We start from the raw sequence: 21,370 nt of genomic DNA, 5'->3' as shown, positions 1-21,370 counted from the left end.
TGGATTTCACATTTGTGTATTAGCCTATACATGCTAATATTGACCATAAATATTCGAATATATATAATCTGTCTACATATATAATACTATAGATATAGATATAGATATAGATATAGATATAGATATAGATATGGATATAGATATAGATATAGATATAGATATAGATATAGATATAGATATACATATACATATACATATACATATACATATACATATACATATACATATACATAGAGAGATAGAGAGATAGATAGATAGATAGATAGATAGATAGATAGATAATTATACAGATACATATAATATATAAATGTATGGATATATAATTATATATTTGGATATATAATCTGCCTATAATATAATATATAGACATAGATATAAACACAGATATAGATATAGATAATATATAGATAATTATATATTCAGATATATATAATCTGTCTATATATATAGCAATTATATATTATATCTATAATATATATAATGTATAATTCTATTTAGCTGTTCATTAGTATAACATAATATATCAGCTTAAGTATGTACAGGTTATAGAATCCATACAGTTTGTATAGGTTATAGAAATAGTGATGTGATGAATATATTATATTGTAAACCTTAGCAAAAATATGAAATGTTTAGCATACTTCTATGTAACTGAAAGAATGGTGAGAAATAATTCTGTTGGTTCCCACATCTGCTGCTGACCTCTCCAAGAGATAAGAAAACAGTGACAAAGCAGAGCAGGGGAGAAGAATCACAGAAGAATTTGTTAACCCCTTATGTAAGGATGCAGAACAACAGGATGGAGTAACAAGAAGAAATAAAACATATCTCAAAGGATGTTGTGCAGAAAAGTCAGACTGTAAAGAAAACAAACCAAAGAGTTGCTGAAATATCAAAAACTCACCAGAATGCCTGAATAGTGTAGGAAGCAGATGAATATGTATGTACCTCTGTCATGTAACAGTTCATAGATCACACTCTCCAACTTTACTGGTGCTTTTTGGCCAAAAGCCAAGGGCACCCCATCACTGGTTAATTTTTTTTATCCCTTATATCAGGAAAATTAATCCACAAACACCAGAGGAGACAGAGGAGTCTCTTTTGCTTTATTCCAATAAAGGGAGAGGCCATGGGGCATCCCCTGGGATTTCTTTAATTTTTGGAGGATTCAGCCTCATTTTTATCCCAATTTCCCTCTCTCTTTCCCCATGGGCTGAGGTACTTGAGAGGCACAGACTTCCCCAACACTGATACCTGAGATTCCCCTCTAATGTACAGCCCTCCCTTTAAATTTTTAAATTTTATGGAATTCATGGGTTTTTTTCATTGCTTCTTTCACCTTTCAGTATCCAGTTTCATTTACCAGCAAACTTACAGTTTGTTTGTAAAGGCAAATATCTTTTTCCATTCATCAATCAATGGAATCCTTCCCATTGTTTCTTTTATCTCTCAGTGCTGGTTTAATCTACCAGCAGACCCAAATCCATCATTCCTCTCACTTACAAAAGTTCTAAAAGAGAAACTTCCAAACGGCAGATCTCTTTTCTCACAGGGTACACATCCCCACATGTGTCCCCAGCTCTGGGATCGCTGTGGCCACGCCAGCACGGAGCTGTGTTGTGCTGCCAGGACAGTTGCTTGGAAAAAGAAGAAAAAAAAAAAATCTAAACAAATCAAAGAGGAAAAACTCACCCAGGCAGGCAGAGCGCGCTCCGGCGTGGCCGAGGTTCCCAAGGCTACTGCAGCCACACTGCCAGCTGGGACAGAGCCACTTTGGGGTCATTTTGTACAAGTTTTATTGTTTGAGTGGCCCGGGTTGTGTGTTGGGGGGGTGGAAATTGCTGACTCAGGAGTCAGCAAGGGGGAAGTTGGGCAATGCGAGCTTTCCTAAAGAGCTCGGAGGGTTTTTTCCAGCTGAAATCCGGCACCACCAGCATCGGGAGCCACAGAGGGGCTGACATCGTCCTGCAGGTGAGCCCGGGCACTGAGCATCCCAAACCAGGGCAGGATGGAGGGAGGAGGGTGTGCTGCACTCCTCTGTGCCAAGTGTGCACTTTAATCCCGGTTTGTGCTGGGATTGAGGAGCAGAGAAGGGGCAAAGCAGGGACGAGCCCGGAGCCGCCCCCAGCAGCCTTCCCTGCCTGTCCTTGCCCGCTCGCAGTCCGCAGGGGTGGCAGCTCGCCATGCAGCCCTGCAATTCTCCGCCTCAGACAAGAGCTTCATCCTTCAGGACTTCAACTCCCCCCACGGCACCTTTGTCAACGGGTGCCAGGTGCAGAACGCGGCCGTCAGGGTGAGCCCGGGGGATGTGCTGAGCTTCGGCACCGCGGGAGCGTCCTTCGAGCTGCTGCTGGATGGGGATGTGCAGGTAGGGATGGGGATGCTCAGGTAGGGATGGAGATGTGCAGGTAGGGATGGGGATGCTCAGGTAGGGATGGGGATGCTCAGGGAGAGGTGGGGATGCTCAGGTACGGGTGGGGATGCTCAGGAAAAGGTGAGGATGCTCAGGTAGGGATGAGGATGCTCAGGGAGAGGTGAGGATGCTCAGGTACGAGTGGGGATGCCCAGGTACGGGTGGGGATGCTCAGAGGTGGGTGAGAATGCTCAGGTAAAAATGAGGATGCCCAGGTAGGGATGGGATTGCTCGGAGAAAGGTGAGGATGCTCAGGTATGAGTGGGGATGCCCAGGTACGGGTGGGGTTGCTCAGGTACAGGTGGGTGAGGTGCCCAGGTACAGGTAAGGATGCTCAGGTACGAGTGGGGATGCCCAGATACATGTGGGGATGCTCAGGGAGAGGTGGGGATGTTCAGGGAAAGGTGGATGAGGATGCCCAGGTAGGGGTGGGGATGCCCAGGGAAGGGTGCGCAGGGACAGGTGCCCAGATAAGGGTGGGTGGGTTCTGCTGCCCAGAAAAGGTACCCAGGTAAGGGTGGATGCCCTGACCCATGGAAGGATGCCCAGACAAGGATGGATGGGGATGTCCAGGGAAAGGTGCCCGGGGAAGGTGGATGGGTGGGTGCTGCTGCCCAGGAAGGACTCCAGAAGCAGAAACTCACTCCTGGCTCGTCTGGGAGATCCTGAGGGAAGGTGCCAAAAGCAGGTGTCAGGAATATCCACAAACGCCAGAGAGTTTATGTCCAAAAAGGAAACAGAGGAGTCCTCATCTTTATTCAAGTAGAGGCAGAGAGTTCCCTGGGGCACACACCCGTGGGGTTTTCTCTCTCCCGGGGTTTCAGAGGGCGCAGCCTCCTTCTGTCCTAAACTCCCGGCCTCATGGTGTCCTCTTCCTTTCCCCACTGGCCGAGGCACTAGGAAGGTAGAGCCTTCCCGAACCACATATCCCCCCTTGAACCTCCTGTGGTACCCCAGAGTTCAGGAGTTCAGCCTTCTGCAGAGCCTCGCCTGTTTCAGGAGCAGACTGTCTGGGCTCTGCCACAAACCTGCTGCCCAAAGTCAGCAATGACATTAAGATCCATTTCAAAGACGTTAACACCCATCAAATTATTTGTAAATAATTAGCACACATCTTTCCTGTCACGGGGAAGGAGGAAATGAAAAGCTGGAGCTCCCTCTGCTGAACAAACCCAGGCGGTTCGGTAGGAAAATGGAAAAGCACAGGACAGAGATGCGTTAGCAAAGGAAGACCTGGAAAATTTCGTGGAAAATCTTTTCCCTCTATTTCCATTTTATGTTTTCTCCCAAGCCACTTAACAGGAGAGAAACTGGGTTTCGAAAAAAAACAGAGGAGCTGATAATCCCCATATTTATATATATATAAGATATATATATAATATTATGTATTTATATATATATAAATTTTTTTAAAAAAAATTCTGGCTCTTGGAGAATCCAAGATGCTACCAGGTAAGGCTGGATCGTGCTGGAGCAGTGAGCAGTGAATTCTCCAGGGCAGGATTTGCACAGAGCCGGGTCTGCACAGCGATCAGAGCCTGCCATGGGTGCCCTTTCCTCACTCCAGGCTCTGGGATCCTCCTCTGGAGGGGCAGTTTTGGAGGCTGACCCTGCTGCCTGCAGGGAGGAAGCGCCTGGGAACAGCCCAAAGGATCCCCACGCCCTAATGGCAGTGAGCAGAGCTGTTCCCATGTGGGAGGACAAAAATGCACATCTTTGGTTTGCCTGTGAGAATGGGAGAAACAATGGGATGGGAGCATGTGTGAGCCAGGAGAGCTGTGAAAGGAGTGCTGCAGGATCATGCAAATGATGTGCAGAACCAGGGCAGTCAGATGGAGAGGGAAGAGCTCAAATTGTAGAAAACCCCAATAATTTCCTTTTGTTTCAGCAAAGCATCTGGATACCCCAGTTGAAATCTGATCCTTGGATAATGGAAATGGGAAAAAACTAAAATTGTGCTTCTGCTGAGATCTATGCCTGGGTTTTTCACAACATGGTGCACGTGAATCAGAGCTAAATTATTTCCTAGAATCCTGCAGATAACCTGGTGTTTTCCTGCCCTAGATGTCCTGTCCCCCCCTGAAACGTCGCTTGGGGTGGAGCAGGCAGCTGCAGGTGGCTGCAGAGCCCAAACCCTGCCCTCCTGCATCTCCTCTGTGCCTGCCCTCGCTGCAGGGGCAGCTTCCCCCCGACTCCCTGGGCACTGGGGCCCCCAGAGCCCCCGGCCGTGTGCCCCACCTGGTGCTGCCAAGGCGACCTGCCAGGGCCTGGGACAGGAGCACGGCCCCTGCCACCTCTCTGGACACCTTCAGCAGGACCTCTGCAGCCAGCCCAGGTACTCCATGGTGACAAAACCTGCCACTTGTGTCCTGGTGTCCTCACAGAGCCACCTGATTGGAGCAGAGAAGTGACAAGAGTTGAGAAAGGGGGTGGGAGTCATTGTCCCCTGGAGCTGATCAAACCCCATGTGTGGCCCTGGGTGCATTTGGGTCAGGGGAGAAATGAGCTGTGACATCCCAAGGGGAATGCTGCTGCCCTTGCAGAGGGACATTTCCTCTCCCTTTTTCCTGCTGTGGGACTCACAGGGCCATGACTGACTTTAGCTGCACCCCTGACTCTGCTCCTGTTCCCAACTCCTGTTTGAGGTGGTGTTTTCTCCTCCTTTGAAGGAGGAAATGTTTGGGACATTTTGGGAAATTGTTGGAATTTTGGGGACATTTTTTCTCTTATATTAACATGTATCTATGTACACAAACATCAGGATGGGAATGCTGGAGCAGCTGTCTCAAAGCTTTATTCCACCACAGTCATCAGCCTCATTTTACAGAATCAAGGGAGAGGGAACAGCTTCAGCTGCTGCCACAGCACACCAAGTTCTCTTTGTCACAAACTCTTTAACAACTTTCTAACCACTAGCAGAATATTAAAAGCTGACAAATGTTTGCTCAGGCCAATTAATAAGCCACACATGAATCTTGCTGTGAATAATGCTTGCTTGTAATAGCTTAAAACAATGGATAAAGCTTCGTTATTAAGCTTACATGTTTCCACTATCTTGCTTAACATATTTTCCTGAGGTCTATCTCTGCACAGCTCACAGCCCTATTGGTTCTTGTCCTTGCATCTTCAGCATTCCTGCATTTCTCCATCCTGAGATTTGCTTTCACACAGCTCTCTGAGAGTTCTATACCTTTTCTATTCCCCACAAGGCATTTTAAAATAGATCTGTATCTGATGCACCTCTGGAAATAAAGTATGTGACAGAGCAGGGCAGAGGTGAGGGTTTGGGTGAGCAGCACAGCTGGAGAATGTGACATTTGCCATGAATGTTGTGGTCTGGTGCCCAGTGCTGTGGTTTCCTGCTCTGAGGTTGGCAGCTTTGAGCTGTCAGAAGCAATGAGGTGCCAAAGTGCAGAACTGGAAACCACAGTGAGGGCAAAGGGAGGGACACACAATCCCAGGGTAGCACAAACTCCTCTCTTTGGGAACAGCCCAAAGGATCCCCAAGCCCTAATGGCAGCGAGCAGAGCTGTTCCCATGTGGGAAGACAAAAAAGCACATCTTTCTGAGGGGCTGGCCAGTGCTGGAAAACAAGGGCAGCCTCTCTCTGCTGTGTCTCTGCTGCCTTGAGGCTGTTTGGTTCCCAGAGGTGAATTAACTCTCTTCTGTGCAGACTGTTTAAGTTATGGATGATACAATTCCTCCAAAGCCATCTCCTTCTGGCCCCTGGAACTCGCTATAATAGATAAGGTATCCTAGATACCAAGGTTGAGCCAAATTCCTTAAGAATTTGGTCACTCTCTAACACTTTGGAAGATAATTGGTTAGAAATTAGTCTGTGTAATTGGTCAGTTCACCTTTAGAACTTCTCACTTAGATTGGATGCTGTTCTTTGTATGAACTTTTATTTGCTGTAGTTTGAATCCCCCCTGAACTTATAAACATGACTGTCTGCCCTTTGTTCTGGGAGAATCCTGCCTGACTCCCTTCGTGTGAAATAAAGATTCTTATGGAACTCATCAAGTAAGGCCTCTGGTCTTTCTCTGCTGGCTAAATGTGAGTTTCTGAGAGATGGCTGATCAATATTAGCATTCTCAGGTCCTGGTAAAACTATCACCAGGAACCAAAAGGAAGCTCACACTGAGTGTCTTTTTTTTTTTGTTTCTCTGCTGGTTGTGAAGCAAACTCATGCCCTGAATAGTGGCCACTGCCTTAGAGTAGTTTTGGAACAAGGGAAAAGAATGCTGCAGGGAGCATTTCTGCTCTCTGCTACCACCTCTCATGCTGATCCTTTGCTTTCTTCCAGTGTCAGCCAGCTGCTCAGGTGATGGTGCAAGAGGTGTGAGGGGAGCCCCTTCCCTGGTGGATCTCCAGGTAATGCTGGGGAGGGAGGGAGGGAGGGAGGGGGGACCCTGTCCTGGTCCTTGGCAGAGCAGGTGGATCCTGCCAAATGTCTGTGTCCCACAGGAGTGGCAGCAGAGTGTGGGGTGGGTGGGGACAGTGGGTGGCAGGAGGATGGGACAGCAGGTCCCTGCTGCTGGCCACGAGCTGGTGCCCCTGGTCTGGAGTTCCTGTGGCTGCAGACTGACCAGGGGCCCCTGAATCCACCCACAGGGGGAGAAGCTACCAGAGAAGGAAATGGGTCACCTTTTTGGTTTGGAAACAGAGCTCAAGGGGAAGGACGTGGTGATAAGAGACCTGCAGGAGGAGATCGCAGCCATGGCAAAGAAACTGGCCCAGGCAGCAGTGAGGAACGAGGCTGAGCTGACCCAGAAGCTGCTCACCTTCAACAGAGAGCTGGGAGCCCAAACAGAGGAGATCAAAACCCTGAGGGAACAGGTACTGGAGGCTTTCACAGGAACCAAGCAGGGAAAACACCTCTCAGTACAGCTGTGCTTGTGGTGTGACACTCAGGCTTGTGTGTCTGAAATCAAGGGAAATGAGGGAGGGAATTTTTTTCCTTCTCACCCACCTTCCTTCCTGGAACCCTTCCTTCCTGGAATCCTTCCTGGAACCCTTCCTTCCTGGAATTCTTCCTTCCTGGAACCCTTCCTTCCCTACAGCCTCTGGCATTAGGATTTCAGCAGGATCAGCCAGAGCACATTTTAGGTGCTGTTTGAAGATGCTCAGGAGCAATCCCACCACACCAGAAGTGCCAGCTGACCCTCTCCAAAGGGGCTGTAGCAGTCAGTGAATGTTCTGGTGAGGAACAGGTAAATCTGTGTTTTGCAGATCAGTGACCTGCACAAAGGCTCAAACCAGGTTTTCAGCCGTTCCCTCCATGAAAGAGACCTGGAGATCGGGAGGCTGCGGAGAGAAAGTGAGAAGTTGAAGAGGGATCAGGCTTTGACTGCAGGTGTTGTATCCCTGGAGCTCTGGGTCAGGGCAAGAAGCAGTTTGGGACTGGCTGTGGATAGGGAGCAAGCATTAGCCAAACTGTACAGGCAACAAAATCTTCCTAGTGGCTTGTAGAAATCATCAAATCACAGAATGGTTTGGGTGTGAGGGGACCCTAAAGGCCACCTTGTTCCATCCCCTGCCATGGGCAGGGACACCTTGCACTATCCCAGGCTGCTCCAAGCCCCTGGAGCAGGGGGATAACCCAGCCTTGGACACTTCCAGGGATCCAGGGGCAGCCACAGCTTCTCTGGGCACCCTGTGCCAGAACCTCCCCACCCTCACAGGGAAGAATTCCTTCCCAATATCCCATCTAAATGTCATGCCTGGGTGACCCCTGACCAGAGCTGTTTTCCTCAGGTCTGATGAGCAACATGCAAAGGGAACTCCGGCAAAAGGAGCAGAAAATCCAGCAGCTCCAGCAAGAGACTGAAAAACTGAATAAGGAAAATCGAGAGAAGGACAAAGAGCTGGCCATGGTTTCAAAGGTTGGCAGCACTAATGAGGGCTCAGTAATTTCTGACACCCCCATCTGACATGTGGATTGAGGTGGGAAAGCAGGTGAGAAGGGTTGTGCTTGTCTCTGGTGAGGATGGCAGCAGTTGTATGACAGGGATAGAGTGGTGATGGCCCCAGGACCATGTCTGGCTGTGCCATGGCACCCATGGATCAGGGTCTCCTTCCCCAGCTGGATCTCCCCCCTTGCTCTATATCAGATATCGTGTGCCCTGGACTCCTGTGAGCTGTAATATTCCTGCCAAGATCCTCCCAAGGAGCCATGGATACCCTGTCACTGTGACACGGGGCTCCCTGTGGCCCAGCCTGGATTTGTCCTTAAAGAAAGTGGCATTTGCAGCAGGTTGTTCCTCTGCATGTGCAGCTCTTCCTCAACGGGCAGAGCTGCTCTGGGAGCATGATAAGGAGAGAGGCTGCAACATGCCAAGAGATCACAAGGATTGACTGGGAATCCAAGAATTGCTGAGGCTGGAAATGACCTGTAAGATCACAGCCATTACCCCAGCACCACCAAAGCCACCACTAAACCGTGTCCCAAGTGTATTTTAAATCCCTACAGAGATGGCAACTCAAGCACTGCCCTGGGCAGCCTGTGCCAGTGTCCCATTCACAGCAGGAGTGATGGTATCACTGCCCTGATGGTTATTTTCCTTGGTTGACATTCCTTTTAGTGCTTGAGAATTAAAGAAGAAGCAAAACATGAATTTGGAGAGCAAGAACTGATCTCCTGCAGAAAAGTGAGTCGAAATCATTTGGGGTAAGCAGTGACTGCAGGAATGCATCAGTGAAGGAATAATTAACTGGCACTGTAAGGGAGTTGTTTGGAGCTCAGCTCCTGTCCTGAAAGGCACATAATGGGCATAAGACCTGGGGAAGTGTAAACTCTGTTGGATCTGTAACACTGGTTTAGGTGGGGGAGAGGGGGCTTGGGGGGGATGTGATCAGAAATCAGATTGAATTCCACCTGTGAGCTGGTATAACCACAGTAAATACAGGCTAGAAGAGAATTCCAGGATAAACAAGGTGAGTTTGGTGGAAAGAAAACCTTGGTGATCAGTGAGGTCATCCAGAGGGGCAGTGCCCAGCTGTCCTAGTGACACCCCCACCCTCCCTGGGCTCTTGCAGAGCATTGAGGAGCTGGAGCGGGACCTGCAGGGGCTGCAGAGGGAGATCCAGAAGCATGAGAGTGTCCAAAAGCAACTGGCTGAGAAAGCCAAGGTACACCTTTGGCTGCAGGGGACACACAGAGGGCAGGTCCCATCATCCCAGAGGGGTGGGACAGGGACCAGAATCCCTGGGAGCACAGGCTGGATGGGCAGGGCATCCAGCTCTCCTGAGCTCTACCATGAAGCCTGCTGGAAGAAGAAAAATAGATGGCAGAGTGCCCTGTGGGGGTGTTGGGCGGGAAAGCCAAGGATGGACACGATCCCAGGGATGAAACCCAGACAAGAAGTGATGTGAAGGGTCACTGCTGCAACCCCACTCCCTGCAGCAGGATTGCTCTCTGTCTCCTGGTATTCCAGAGGCACATTTGGACTTGTCTGATGGGAACAGTGGCTGAAATGCCCATGGCATGGTTTTGGCTGTCACTCTGAGGTGCCAAAGCTCTCGTTGCAGGCAGAGGAGGAACTGAAGGCAGCCTGGTCCCAGCAGGCAAGGCAGCTGCAGGAGATGGGGCACAGGGAGCTCCAGCTGAGATCTGACGTGCAGCGAGCTGGGGAGCAGGTAGGGAATGGCAGGGATGCCCACTGGGCAGCACAGGGATGCAGCTTGCCATGGGGAAGGATGTGCTGTGGGAACAGAAACCCAGCAACCTGAGCACCAAACCCTGGCTCAGGACTTATCCTGTCAGTGGGTGAAGTATAAAAGGCTTATCCACAGAATTTGTGTGGGCAGCACGGACAACAGAGCAGTTTAATAGGATACAGAGAAGGAATCTCTAATCTCAGTTGTGCTGTCTGGGAGCCTCAGTGACCTGCCTCAGTGTCTGGGGGATGCTGCTCTGGGCAGGGACAGCCCTTAGCTGATAACATCGTGCCAGATATGGATTATTGGTGATCAGCAGAGCAGCTGTCAATGATTGCTGGGGTTTGTTTCCTTCTGTTGATCCCTGCTGCAGCTGGAGTCCTTCAAGAGCCAAGTGATGCAAGCCTGTTCTCCATCAGCAGCTGGCAGCACAGGGAAAGGTGTGACAGAGCAGCAGGTGAGTTTGGACACCAGCTCACAGGGATGTTCAGAGCCTGCAGAGCCCCGAGGGGCTCAGGGCAGCTGCTGCAGAGTGGCTGTGGTGCCTGCTCCGTGTGCAGCATCCAGGCTTCTCCAGATGTCCGTTTGTGCTGTGGCTACCTGTGGATGATACAATTCCTCCAAAGCCATCTTCCCCTGGCCCCTGGAACTTGCTATAATAGATAAGGTGTCCTAGATACCAAGGTTGAGCCAAATTCCTTAAGAATTTGGTCACTCTCTAACACCTTGGAGGATAATTGGTTAGAAATTAGTCTGTGTAATTGGTCAGTTCACTTTTAGGACTTTTGACTTAGATTGGATGCTGTTCTTTGTATGAACTTTTATTGGTTGTAGTTTGGATCCCCCTTAAACCTATAAATATGGCTGTCTCAAATTTGTCTCTGAGAGAATCCTGCTTGACACCCTTCCCATGAAATAAAGATTCTTGTGGAATGTGCCAAGCAAGGCTCTGGTCTTTCCCTGCTGGCTGATGTGAGCTCCTGAGAGATGGCTGATCCATATCAGCACTCTCAGGTCCTGGTAAAACAACTACCAGAGACAAAAAGAAAGCTTAAGCTGCCCCAGTTAATGGCACTGCTCCATGATGAGAAGGGAACACAGTCCTTTTTGTCTCCCAGAGCTGGAGGGAGTCGGTGGCCCAGGAGCCTGATGTGGCTGCCAGTTTGCAGCAATCTCAGCTGCTGCTCTCTGAGATGATCCCTGGCCCCTCAGCTGGAAAAAGTATGAGCCTTATCCCCCTCCTTCTTCACTCTCTTTTGCAGGTAATAGAGAAGGTCAGGCAGATCTCTGATGAGAACCAGCAAAGTCATGAGAGGGAGAAGAGTCTGCAGGAGGAGCTGAGCTCCAGGCTCACGAAGGAGAGGGAGGTGTCTGCAAACATCGAGGTGCTCAAGAACTCCCTGCAGAAGCTCCAGGTACTGAGGAGCCAATGGCAGCTGGGAGAGAGGGGCACAGGGGGTTTTGTTGGCCTGAGGAAAGGTCAGAGTGAAGTAAAGACACAGCCCTGGAACAAGGCACCATCCCTAAGTGTTCATGTGGTTGTTCCCAGGAGTCTGTCACAGATTCTCCATGAGGCCCATCCTGTTCTGTTGGAACCCTGGATACTGGGAGTTTTAGATTTTCTGTGCTGACAGGCACTGACCCTCAAAAAAACACTGCTTTTGACCTGGAGAAGCTTCCAAAACCCAATGATAGAACTGGGATCATGGGTGTGTAGTTTGTGGTATCACATGGTGGAAAACTTAGAATTTAAGGTTTTAGAATATAGTAATGTATAAAAAGCAAGATGGAGGTTTTAGGGTGAAGGTTTTGTCTTTCTTCTTCACCTTCTTCTTCATGGGTCTAAGTGATTTTTTGTAATTGGATAAAAAACTCTGCATTGCAGACCACAGGTTGTTAGTTATTAGGTTAAAAGTAAAAATAATTTAAGTAACATTTCTTAATTGAACCATTTGGCCTTAAAAGGCCTTGTAAAAAAAATACATCTCCATTTTTAACTTGTTAGCTAGAAGTACTGTAAAACTCACTGTAACACAAGTAAGAATTAATAAACATCTGAGTCCAAACAAGAAATACCATCTCTCAAACATTTAATCCCAACTCTAGCAAAAAATGGGAAAAAATAATAAAATAAAACACAATTCCACCCCTGCCATGGACAGAGACACTTTCCACTGGACAAGGTTGCTCCAACCTGACCTGAGATGTTCAGAATTTTTGTGTCATTTGCCAGTCCCTGAAGGCCACTGACAGTGGAGACTTTTTCCCACTGGTTCCATTTGTTCCAGGCTTGCCTGAGGAGCCCCTGCAGCAGCTCCAGCCTGCAAGGGGAGCTGGGGCAGCTGGAGTTGTTGTGCCTGGATCCCTCCATCTCAGCCATCAGGACAGCAGTGGTGGACATGGCCCGTGGTGTCCTGGCCTGGCTGGAGGGTGCAGAGCAGCTCCTGGACACAGCAGGGATGGACCTGCACACCTCTGGCAAAGGTCTGTGTGCTGCTGGGCATCCCTGGGAATGTGGGATGTCCTGGAAAGCCAGATGTAGAGGAGAAAGCCCAGCATGAGCTATTCTTTGGGGAGAAAATCACAGAATCAGGGAAATGTTAAGGTTGGGAAATACCTCCAAGGTCACAGAGTACAGCACTGTTCCCAAGTGCCTCACACTTTTTGAACACTTCCAGGGATGGGGGGCCTGTTCCAATGCCTGAGCATCCTTTCCACAAGGAAATTTTCCCAGATATCCATACCATGGGGTGTGAGCACCCCACACACTGAGGCTCCATTGGCTTTTGCAGGGCTGCTGGCTGCTCTCAGGAGCTTGTTGGAGAAGAGTCAGGAGATGGCACAGAGGAACCAGATGCTGCAGGTACAGAAATATTTATGCACATAAACCAGGTGGATTTGGACTCTTCCTATGGGTAAATATGATGGCAGTCCCAAGCAAGCCAGTGTGACACCTGGACTGGGGATGTGCAGTAGCTGAGACCCCTGAGCCTACAGGAAATGTAAGGGAGGCAGAGCCCACTGTCAGTGTGTCCACTGATGGAGAGGAGATCTCTTTTGTGAATTTTTCATCAGTGAATGAACACAGGAGGTTTATTTCTTGCCCTGCTGCTGACACACTTCCTTTAATACCTCCATGTCTCCCTGTAGGAGCAATTAGAGAAGCTCCAGGAGCTGCAGGCAGAGCTGCTGCAGGAGCACACAAAGGAACTGGAAGCAAAACATGAGCAAGACTTAGAGATAAAAATTCAACAAATTATCCTGGAAAAGGACAAGGAGAGCAGACAGGTACAGTGACATGTTTGGTGTTTCAGAAAAGGAATGTTATGCAGGAAAAATGGATATCTGTAAGTGTTGGATAACGAGAGGAGGAACCTCTAGCTCCAAAGTGAGTGCAGTCCCAAGGAACCAGATATCCTCCCATGTGGATCCAGGTGATGTAAACTCCCAAAAGTATCCGTGGTGGAACTGGGAAGCACCTGCAGGTAACACCAGGATGTACAGCTGCCAGGCAGTCACAGGGAGAGAGGGGAGAGCAAGGAACATCAGGATCTGTGAGCTTAGAGAAACATTGCATTGCTTCCTCTCAAGCCTTCTCTCCCTCCCTTCCTCCCCATGCTGGGGTCCCTTTTTGGCTGGAAAAGGAGATCCCTGTGGAGCAGGGGGCAGCCCATCACCAGCCCATCACCAGGCTCTGGGGTGGGGTGCAGGGTCAGGGTGGGAATGGGTGTTTTACCTCGTGTGTGTTGTGATCGTGGTGGCCTTGTAGGACAATGTCCAGTTCCGCTTCTGTGTCTGGCACCTTGGGAATGGGCACCCAGGTGGTTTCCTGGTGTTCAGTTTTCTAAGGCAGCTCCCACCCAGTCTCTCAGCTGCACTTTCCCCCAGATGCTCCCATCCTCTCTTTCACTGAGTTACCTCATGCCAAGCTTTTCTCCCATCACCTGCCTCTGCTCCAGAGCAATGACCCTCCCTGCTGCTTTCCTCCTTGGAGCTGAGATCTTTTTTCCCTGAGGTGAAGCTGTGGGCTGTTGATTCACAGATTCTGGAGAGCGCTGTCACCGAGGAGAAGGACAGGTGCAAGAAATCTGTGGAGGCAGAACAGAAGAAGATCCAAGAGCTGGAAAGCCACCTAAGAAGCTTGGCTGAGGTGAGCATGGGAGGTGAAGCAGAGCAGCTCCCTCTTGGAACGAAGAAAAGGGAAAGTGTGCTGTAGTGTGGTGCTGCAGGGGCTCAAATCAGTGGATGAAGGGGTTTCCTCACCACCCCCAAATACACAGAGAGCAGCCCTGCAGAAAGAAAGGTGCATTCCTGGCTAACCTAATTACTGCTCATTTCCTCTGGTAGGCAACAGCAAAGAAGGCAGAGGAGCAGGAACTGACAGAGGAAAAACTGAGAGAAGCTTTGCATGAGCTGAAGAAAATCGCTGCACAAGAGGTACTGGCCTGTGCAGGGGGAGGATGCAGTGCTGGAGAAGAAGGCTTCCCCATGCCTGAAATCCTTCCCTCCACGCTTGTGACTGCCATCCAGGGGAGATGATGCTGATGGTGACCCCAAAAGAAACCCCAGCACTTCCAACCAAGCCCCCCTGTCTTGTTCCCCAGGCTGTGTTACAGCAGCAGGTGATTCAGCAGGACCAAGAGCTCAGGGCTGTCCAGGAGGAAAATGAGTTACAGAGGCACAAACTGCAAGAAGAAGTAGCAGGATATAGGGAGCAAAGCAGGCAGCATTCCCTGACCATCTTGGCTTTAGAGGACAGGCTGCTGGAGGCCACTCAGCAGCACAAGGTGCTGGAGGAGGAAAAGGCAGCACTTGTGGAAAAATTGGAAGGTAGGTAAGGGTTGTATGGGATGCACCTGGACCAGGAACCAGCTGGATTAATATGAAATGAGTGTGGAGATGGAACAGTAAATTTGTTGCTATAGAAAACATTGGGAAGATGTTGAATGAAGGTTATTCCACCTGCAGGACAAGCTCTGTGAGGCCCTGCAGAAGCTTTTCCAGTGGTGGTTTTGGAGAGCAGACAGGGTTTGCCACTGGATAAGGGCTCTAAATGACAAGAGTCATTAAAATGACTCTAAAAATGACAAGACTGATGTGCTTTGGGCTGCTCTGAGACAGAAACAATCCCAAACAAGGCTGGATGTCAAGAACTGTCTGGCTGACCTTGGAACTGGGCTCTCAGGGACAGGGGTTTCCCAAAGAGACAGTCCTCAGTCCTCAGAGCTGCCACAGGAAGGAAATTATTTGTGTAGCAGAAGCAACAAGCATGTAAATGTTACAGAGAAGTAATTGGCCTTTTTTTCTTGTTCCTACAGGACTTCAGTGTGATGCCTACAGGTCAGCCTCAGGAGCCTGGCTGGGGATTTGTCCTGCCATGGAGTCTCATGTCTGTCTGAGGTGAGCAGCACTGGCTGATGGTGGTCAGAGGAGCTTGGAGAAGGGCAGGAACCACTTCTTGAGAGAGCCTAAGGAAATCCAACACCACTTGTTCCAAGATCTTTTTAGTCTGAGCTAGGACTCAAGTCCCTTTGCTAGGCTGATCCTCAGGGCATAGAGCATCAAAGTGATGGCAAACAGCAGGAGAGGATCTGCCATCCCATCTGGCTCCAGGTGAGAGCAAGTGTTGTGGCCAATCCCACAGTCTGAGTGACCCCAGGGGAACAAAAGGCAAAAGATAAAAAAGGAATGTTTATTAACCAGGAATGCAGCAGAGGAAGGTGTGCAGTGAGGTTTCCCAATGGCTGTGAGATCTGCACTGATCTTTCCCAGGAAGCTGCAGGAGGAGCTGGCAGTGGCACAGGGCACACTCCTGGAAAAGAAGGCAATCATCAGCAGGCTCACCAGGGAGCTGTCAGAAACCAGAGCCAGGATGTCAGATATGCAAGGTGGGTGATGTGCACTGTGACTGCCACCATCCCCATCCTGCTCCAAGCACTGATGGGGTAGTGGGGGCACGCAGATCCCAGGAAATTGAGCTCACCATTCTCAGGGAATGCTTTGTCCTGCTGGGGGCAAAGCAGGCAGTCTGTTCCCTTTGGGAAGGGGAATTTCTCCCCATCCTTGACTAAATAATAACAGTGACAATGAGAGAACAGAGTAAGCAGGAGGAGAGCAGGTAGACAAAACTGAGCTCAAAATCACACTGGTGAGCTTATTGGAGGTGAAGATGTTCCAGTGCAGTGGACTGGGAGAGCCTGGGATTCCTGCAGGGCATGTGAACATGAGAACAGAGCCCATGGGGATGTGTGCAGTCAAAAGATGTGTCAGAAAATGCTGGTGACCTGTCCTCCTTCAACCTGAAGGAAAATTGCCACAGCAAGGAATTGCCCTGGCTCAAAGAAACTGAGATTTAGTAAACCAGGATGTCTTGCTAGCATGGCCCTGGATCTGAGGGAGCTGTCAATGGCAGGACAGGGCAGGGCTCTGCAGGGATGAGTCCCATCGTTGCTTCATGAGGGTGCACCAGCTGCAGATCCCCCAGGACTGGTGATGAGTCAGCCAGCATCCCACGGGGCTGTTCTGTGCTTAGGGGATGTTCTGTGCTTAGGGGAGCTGAGTGAAGAGCAGAAGGTGGAGCTGGAGCACAGCCAGAGGCAGCTGAAACACCGGGAGGGGGAAGTGAAGCAGCTCAGGGAGAAGCTATCCGAGATGTCCAGCCTTGTGGAGGAGAAGGACCAAGCCCTGAAAGCAGCAGCTGAAGAGTTGAGGTACACCCCGACATCTCCCACCCTGTCTGTCCCCAGCAGCTGATGGTGTTTGGGGCTGTCCCCAGAGTGTGAGAGTACCAGGATGGAACTCAGCTCTGAATCCACAACAAAGGAACAGGAATGGGGGTTTAGTGGAGCTCATGCCAGTAATGTGTAACTCAGGCTCTTGTATCCAAGCAAGTGTTCCCACCCACACCATGGTAGTCATCAGTGGGTGCCAGGGTCTGCTCTCCACAAGCTGTTGGGGTCACCTTCATCCATCACCCACAGCTTGTCTCTCTGCACACAGCCAAGCCCAAAGGCGCTGCCTGGTGCTGAGGGATGCTTCCCAACAAACACTGGAGAACCCAGAGGATGCTGCCAGGACAGCGGTGCAGGTGGGTAAAGCCTCCCAGGGGTGGGTCCTCATGGAGAGCACCGAGTTGGGTTTGCCAAGAGCACCGCTGGTGTTTCTTGGCATCGCGGTGAGAGCCAAGCCTGGAGCTGCCCGAGGATGGGATCACGGGCACCCTTCCCGAGCCGTGATCCAGGACCCGCAGCCCCTCCCAGGCTGCTGCTGGTTAATGAGTGATGTTTGCACAGCACTTTGGAACGCCAAGTGTTGCGAGTGCTAATGGCTGCGATAATTGCCAATTAGAGGGAATAGCAACATGCAAGCATTCCTTCCTTTTCCCAGCTTGCCGAGCTGTGGATGCTGGCCGTGCAGGTGGTGCAGAACCAGTTCTAGGGTTGGATGTGCAGAAGTTGGGGCAGCTTCTTGCAAAGGACAGGAAGAAACGCTCCTCATTGTGCTGTGCCAAATCCCTATTTGATTTCCCCGAGGCTGGAAAAGGGAAGAACTCACAGGTGGTGGCAGCAGCAGATGGAGGGACTGTCGGAATTGTACATTCTGTACAGCGAGGTGGCAGCCAGCAGCGTGCCAGGAGCCCGGCTGGCTGCGGGGGCCGGCACTGACTCACAGCCAGCTGATGGGCGGGGGGAGGCACTGCCCGTCCTGCTCCAAAACCTGGTGGGGAGGGGACAGCCCAGTGCCGGGGTGCCACTCGGGAGCGGGATGGGCTGGGATGTGGGGGGACAGCAGCCAGCAGGAGCTGGGGTCTGCAGCCATCACAGGGCACAGCCCTGCGGCCCGAGCCCCATCACAGATTTTTGGGTGTTTGTCACAATGAGGGGTCTGGATGGGGCTGGGACACAGCACTGCACACGTAGAGAGCGATGTCCGAGTTTGTGTAGGGACAGTCTCTGAAGTGCATGGGTGTTTTTGTGGAGATGGAAATGCTCTGTGTTGGTGCAAAGGACAGGGGAAAACGCCTGCATGGCTGTTCAGAGGTAGGCACCAACCCTCTCCTGGCTCTCCAGAGCATCTGCAGGGTTCATATCCTCACCATGGCACAGCAGAGCAGGAAAGAGGTCTCTGACAAGTCTCTTATCCCCCACCAAGTCCATGGAGATCTCCCCAGGCTTTGCTCTTGTGCCCAGTGTCTGGCAGCAAGGCTGTGTTTAATTGAGCTTCAGACTGGGCAAGAAAGAACCTGTCTTCTTCCAGGAGCCACCATCAGAGTTGGCTGAGCTTGGTGCCAAATGCCGAGGCCTGAGGCACGAGGAAACGCTCCAGCGCCAGAAAGAAGGTTTGGCTGAGCTCCGGCAGAGAGTGAAGATGCTGGAGAAGAGACAGGGCTCAGGTGAGCAGGGCTCTCCTGGAGCTCTGGAATGGTTTGGGTTGGAAGAGACTTTAAAGACTTGTTCCACCCCTGCCATGGGACACCTGCCACTATCCCAGGGTGCTCCAAGCCCTGTCCAGCCTGGCCTTGGACACTTCCGATGGTGGGGCAGCCACAGCTGCTCTGGGCACCCTGTGCCAGGGCCTGCCCACCCTCACAGGGAGGCTGGGAAAGCTGGGCAGCCTCAAAGCTGTGTGCAGAGTGAAATAATCTGGCATCTGCTTCTTTGCATCCAGGTGCTGTGAAGAGCAATTCAGTGCCACTGGTGATCCAGATGAAAGACTCACCAGAGAAAACAGTCCAGCAAAGAGGTCTTGAGCTGGAACCTGTACCTGTGATGGGAGAAAAACTGAGGGCTGGCAAGGTAGGGAGGCAATGTGTGGTTTGTAATGCCTGTTTGTTTGGAAATCATGCCCTGGGAAAGGGAGAAATGGGTTTTCAGAGATGCTGCATCAGATGTCAGGGTGGGAGATGCAACCTGATAGATGGCAGACAGTGCCCCTGCAGTGCAGTGCTCCTGCAGTGCAGTGCCCCTGCAGTGCCGTTCCCCTGCAGAGGGTGACAGCTCCAATCAGGACCAGCACACTGCCTGTTGCAGTAGCACCAGGGATGCCTTGGGCTGAGCAGGGTGAGAGGCTTGGGACCACTGGGGTGGTTTGCCCTTGAGGCCACCAAAAACCAGGCCCAAAGTGAGCTCCATGGGCCTTTCCCTGTCTGTGCAGGTTCCTGACCACGTTCCCAATGGGGGCTCATTCAGGATCACCAACAGCACAGTGGAAATGGCTGAGGTGACAGACTTGGGTGAGAAGACGGTACGTCAGGGACAGATGTGGTAAATCATGTGTAGAGTGTGTGTACATACCCATTGTGTGTAGAGTTTAGATTTTTGGGGGCACATTTCAGAGGGATGTCACATCAGGATGCTGCAGGAATGTTGGAGGTGAACTGCTCTGTGGTCCAGTTGAAGACATCCCTGTCTATGGCAGGGGCGCTGGTTTGATGACCTTTTAATTTCCCTTCCAAACCAAACTATTCTATGATTCTATGGCCCAGAGCACTCTGTGTGTCTGCCAGGACATCCTGGGACCCCAAACATGCCATGGTGCATCAGAGAGCCTGGGAAGCAGTGAAGGGAGCTGCCAGGGAAGGGGTCCATGGGTAACACAGCTGGTGAAGGGGGTCTCTTCCCTCCAAAAAAGGCAGGGAAGCACCCAGCAGGGAAAACAGTCCTCTTGGTAAAGGAAGCAATCCAATCCCAGTGAGCTGTGCAGCTGGGAATGAAATGCAAACCTACTTTCCTTGGGACACTGTCATCTCCTCAGGAAAGCAGACAGAAAGCAGATGGCTGAGCAGTGTGATGGAATGCAGCAGACCTGGTAAATAATGCATTCCCTCTCCTTCCCACAGTACCTTGATGTAATCGGTGCTCTGGGGAGCCTGGTGGAGATGAAGGAGCTGTCAGGAATGCAGCCTCTGCAGCACCTTCCTCAGGAGAGGATGGCAGAAGTGGGACTGCAGAGACAGAACGCCCTGGAGCTGTTGTACAAAAAGATCAGGAACCTCCAAGTTTGCCTGGAAAGGAAAGAAGAAAGGCTGAAAGATTATGAGGGAAGTGTGGAGCAGCTCAGGTATGGAAAGTCAGGGTTCTGCACAAGACCTGGGCCTTGGATGCCAAGTGAAGGGAGCTTGGGGCAAGGAGTGACATGACACTGCTGAGTCCTGTCTGGGACCAGTCTGTGTCTGTAGCCACAGTACCAAAGTCAAATGTCAAGAGGGGTGGGGAAAGGTCCTCCCAGTTTTCTGCAGTAGTTGAGCAGTGTCAGAGCCAGGAAAGCCTTGACAAGTTCCCTTTTCCAGGGTGGCTGGAACCTGGGAATGCAGTGGGATCAGCTGGGGCAGAGGGTTGGTGTCAGCAGGACCAAGGAAGGCGTGGGAGAGCACAGCTGAGGGTCAGGGGCTGATAAGGACAAAAGACCAACAGAATCCTCCCCTCCTGTTCTGCACAGGCAGAGCCAAGCTTCCCTGCAAAGGTGCCAGGAGGAGATGTCCAGGCTGGAAGATGAAGCCCACAGGGAGGCAGAGGAGAAGGCTCTGCTGAGAGAGGCTCTGGAGAGGATGCAGCTGCAGCTGGACCAGGAGAAGGGGCTGCGGCAAGCGGCCAAACGGCACAAGGTGAGAAGGCAACACCCAACTCCTGCTCTTTGCACAACAACCAGCTCCACCTGTTGGGAACCATGCACAGAGAGATAAGTTGAACTATCCCAAGAGGCTGAAGGTCCTGTGCCCCCAGTGCTCAGCTCAGCATCGCGGCAGCATCCCTTGATGAAGTGGGAGGAGGTGCAGACACCTCAGGTCACGCTGAGCTCTCATTGCTGTGTCTGTTGTCTCTGTTCTGCAGCCTGGAGCCACAAAGCCTCTCTGCTCGGGCAAGCTGAAGGCCAAGGTGTGCATGGCAAATGCTGTCAAACCAGGAAGGTCAGGAGCAGCACCACAGAGACCTTCACTGGGTGCTGGCCTGCAGTAGGAGCAGCTCATTGCTGTGCACTCTGTGAGGGGGGAGGTGGCATGAGGTGTGAGTGCATTTTGAGGAGCTCCAGTTTGTATCCTGGACACACTGGTGTGACTGTACAGTGTAGGACTTTATTTTCCCCCAGTGCATGTCCCATAGAGTGTTCCAGGATGTATAGCAGTGGAAAAGGTGGTGAGCATATAGTCCAGTGTACACGTGTGTGTATTTGTGTGTGATGTGTGAAGTCAGTTGTGGGGGTGTGTCCTGTCCTTGCTGAAGTGGCCTCAAGCACATGAAGCCAACATGACTTGAAATACTCCTTGCAACTCCTGTGTCCTCCAGCCTCCATCATGTCTAG

The 21,370-nt window shown here is 50.9% G+C and overlaps 1 protein-coding gene across 1 annotated transcript; it reads left to right on the top strand.

The window, feature by feature from the left end:
- The first annotated feature begins 1,702 nt into the window (after positions 1-1,702).
- FHAD1 (forkhead associated phosphopeptide binding domain 1) lies at positions 1,703-21,338 on the top strand. The gene is made up of 28 exons (XM_033079896.2): positions 1,703-1,971; positions 2,162-2,368; positions 4,478-4,748; positions 6,720-6,787; positions 7,028-7,252; positions 7,646-7,769; positions 8,171-8,298; positions 8,998-9,063; positions 9,452-9,544; positions 9,944-10,051; positions 10,446-10,529; positions 11,335-11,487; positions 12,361-12,556; positions 12,865-12,935; positions 13,223-13,360; positions 14,115-14,222; positions 14,420-14,509; positions 14,677-14,902; positions 15,391-15,472; positions 15,845-15,960; positions 16,623-16,782; positions 17,072-17,159; positions 18,329-18,464; positions 18,740-18,867; positions 19,226-19,315; positions 19,911-20,131; positions 20,510-20,675; positions 20,902-21,338. Exons 1-28 carry the CDS (start codon positions 1,876-1,878, stop codon positions 21,025-21,027), a joined length of 3,765 nt encoding a protein of 1,254 aa, XP_032935787.2. The 5' UTR covers positions 1,703-1,875; the 3' UTR covers positions 21,028-21,338.
- Positions 21,339-21,370: the final 32 nt, after the last annotated feature.

This window comes from Catharus ustulatus, chromosome 24 (genome assembly GCF_009819885.2).
Source record: "Catharus ustulatus isolate bCatUst1 chromosome 24, bCatUst1.pri.v2, whole genome shotgun sequence".
Taxonomy (NCBI): Eukaryota; Metazoa; Chordata; class Aves; order Passeriformes; family Turdidae; genus Catharus; species Catharus ustulatus.
Note: the sequence above shows the minus strand (reverse complement) of the source record. Positions and strands in the feature narration are given on the sequence as shown.

What these genes read in the sequence shown, in the direction of transcription:
- FHAD1 (XM_033079896.2), top strand. Translation starts at nt 1,876, where the DNA reads ATGCGAGCTTTCCTAAAGAGCTCGGAGGGTTTTTTCCAGCTGAAATCC. An exon ending in AACTGGCTGAGAAAGCCAAG is followed by an intron (nt 9,545 to 9,943) that starts GTACACCTTTGG and finishes CTCTCGTTGCAG; the next exon opens with GCAGAGGAGGAACTGAAGGC. An exon ending in GAGTCTCATGTCTGTCTGAG is followed by an intron (nt 15,473 to 15,844) that starts GTGAGCAGCACT and finishes GATCTTTCCCAG; the next exon opens with GAAGCTGCAGGAGGAGCTGG.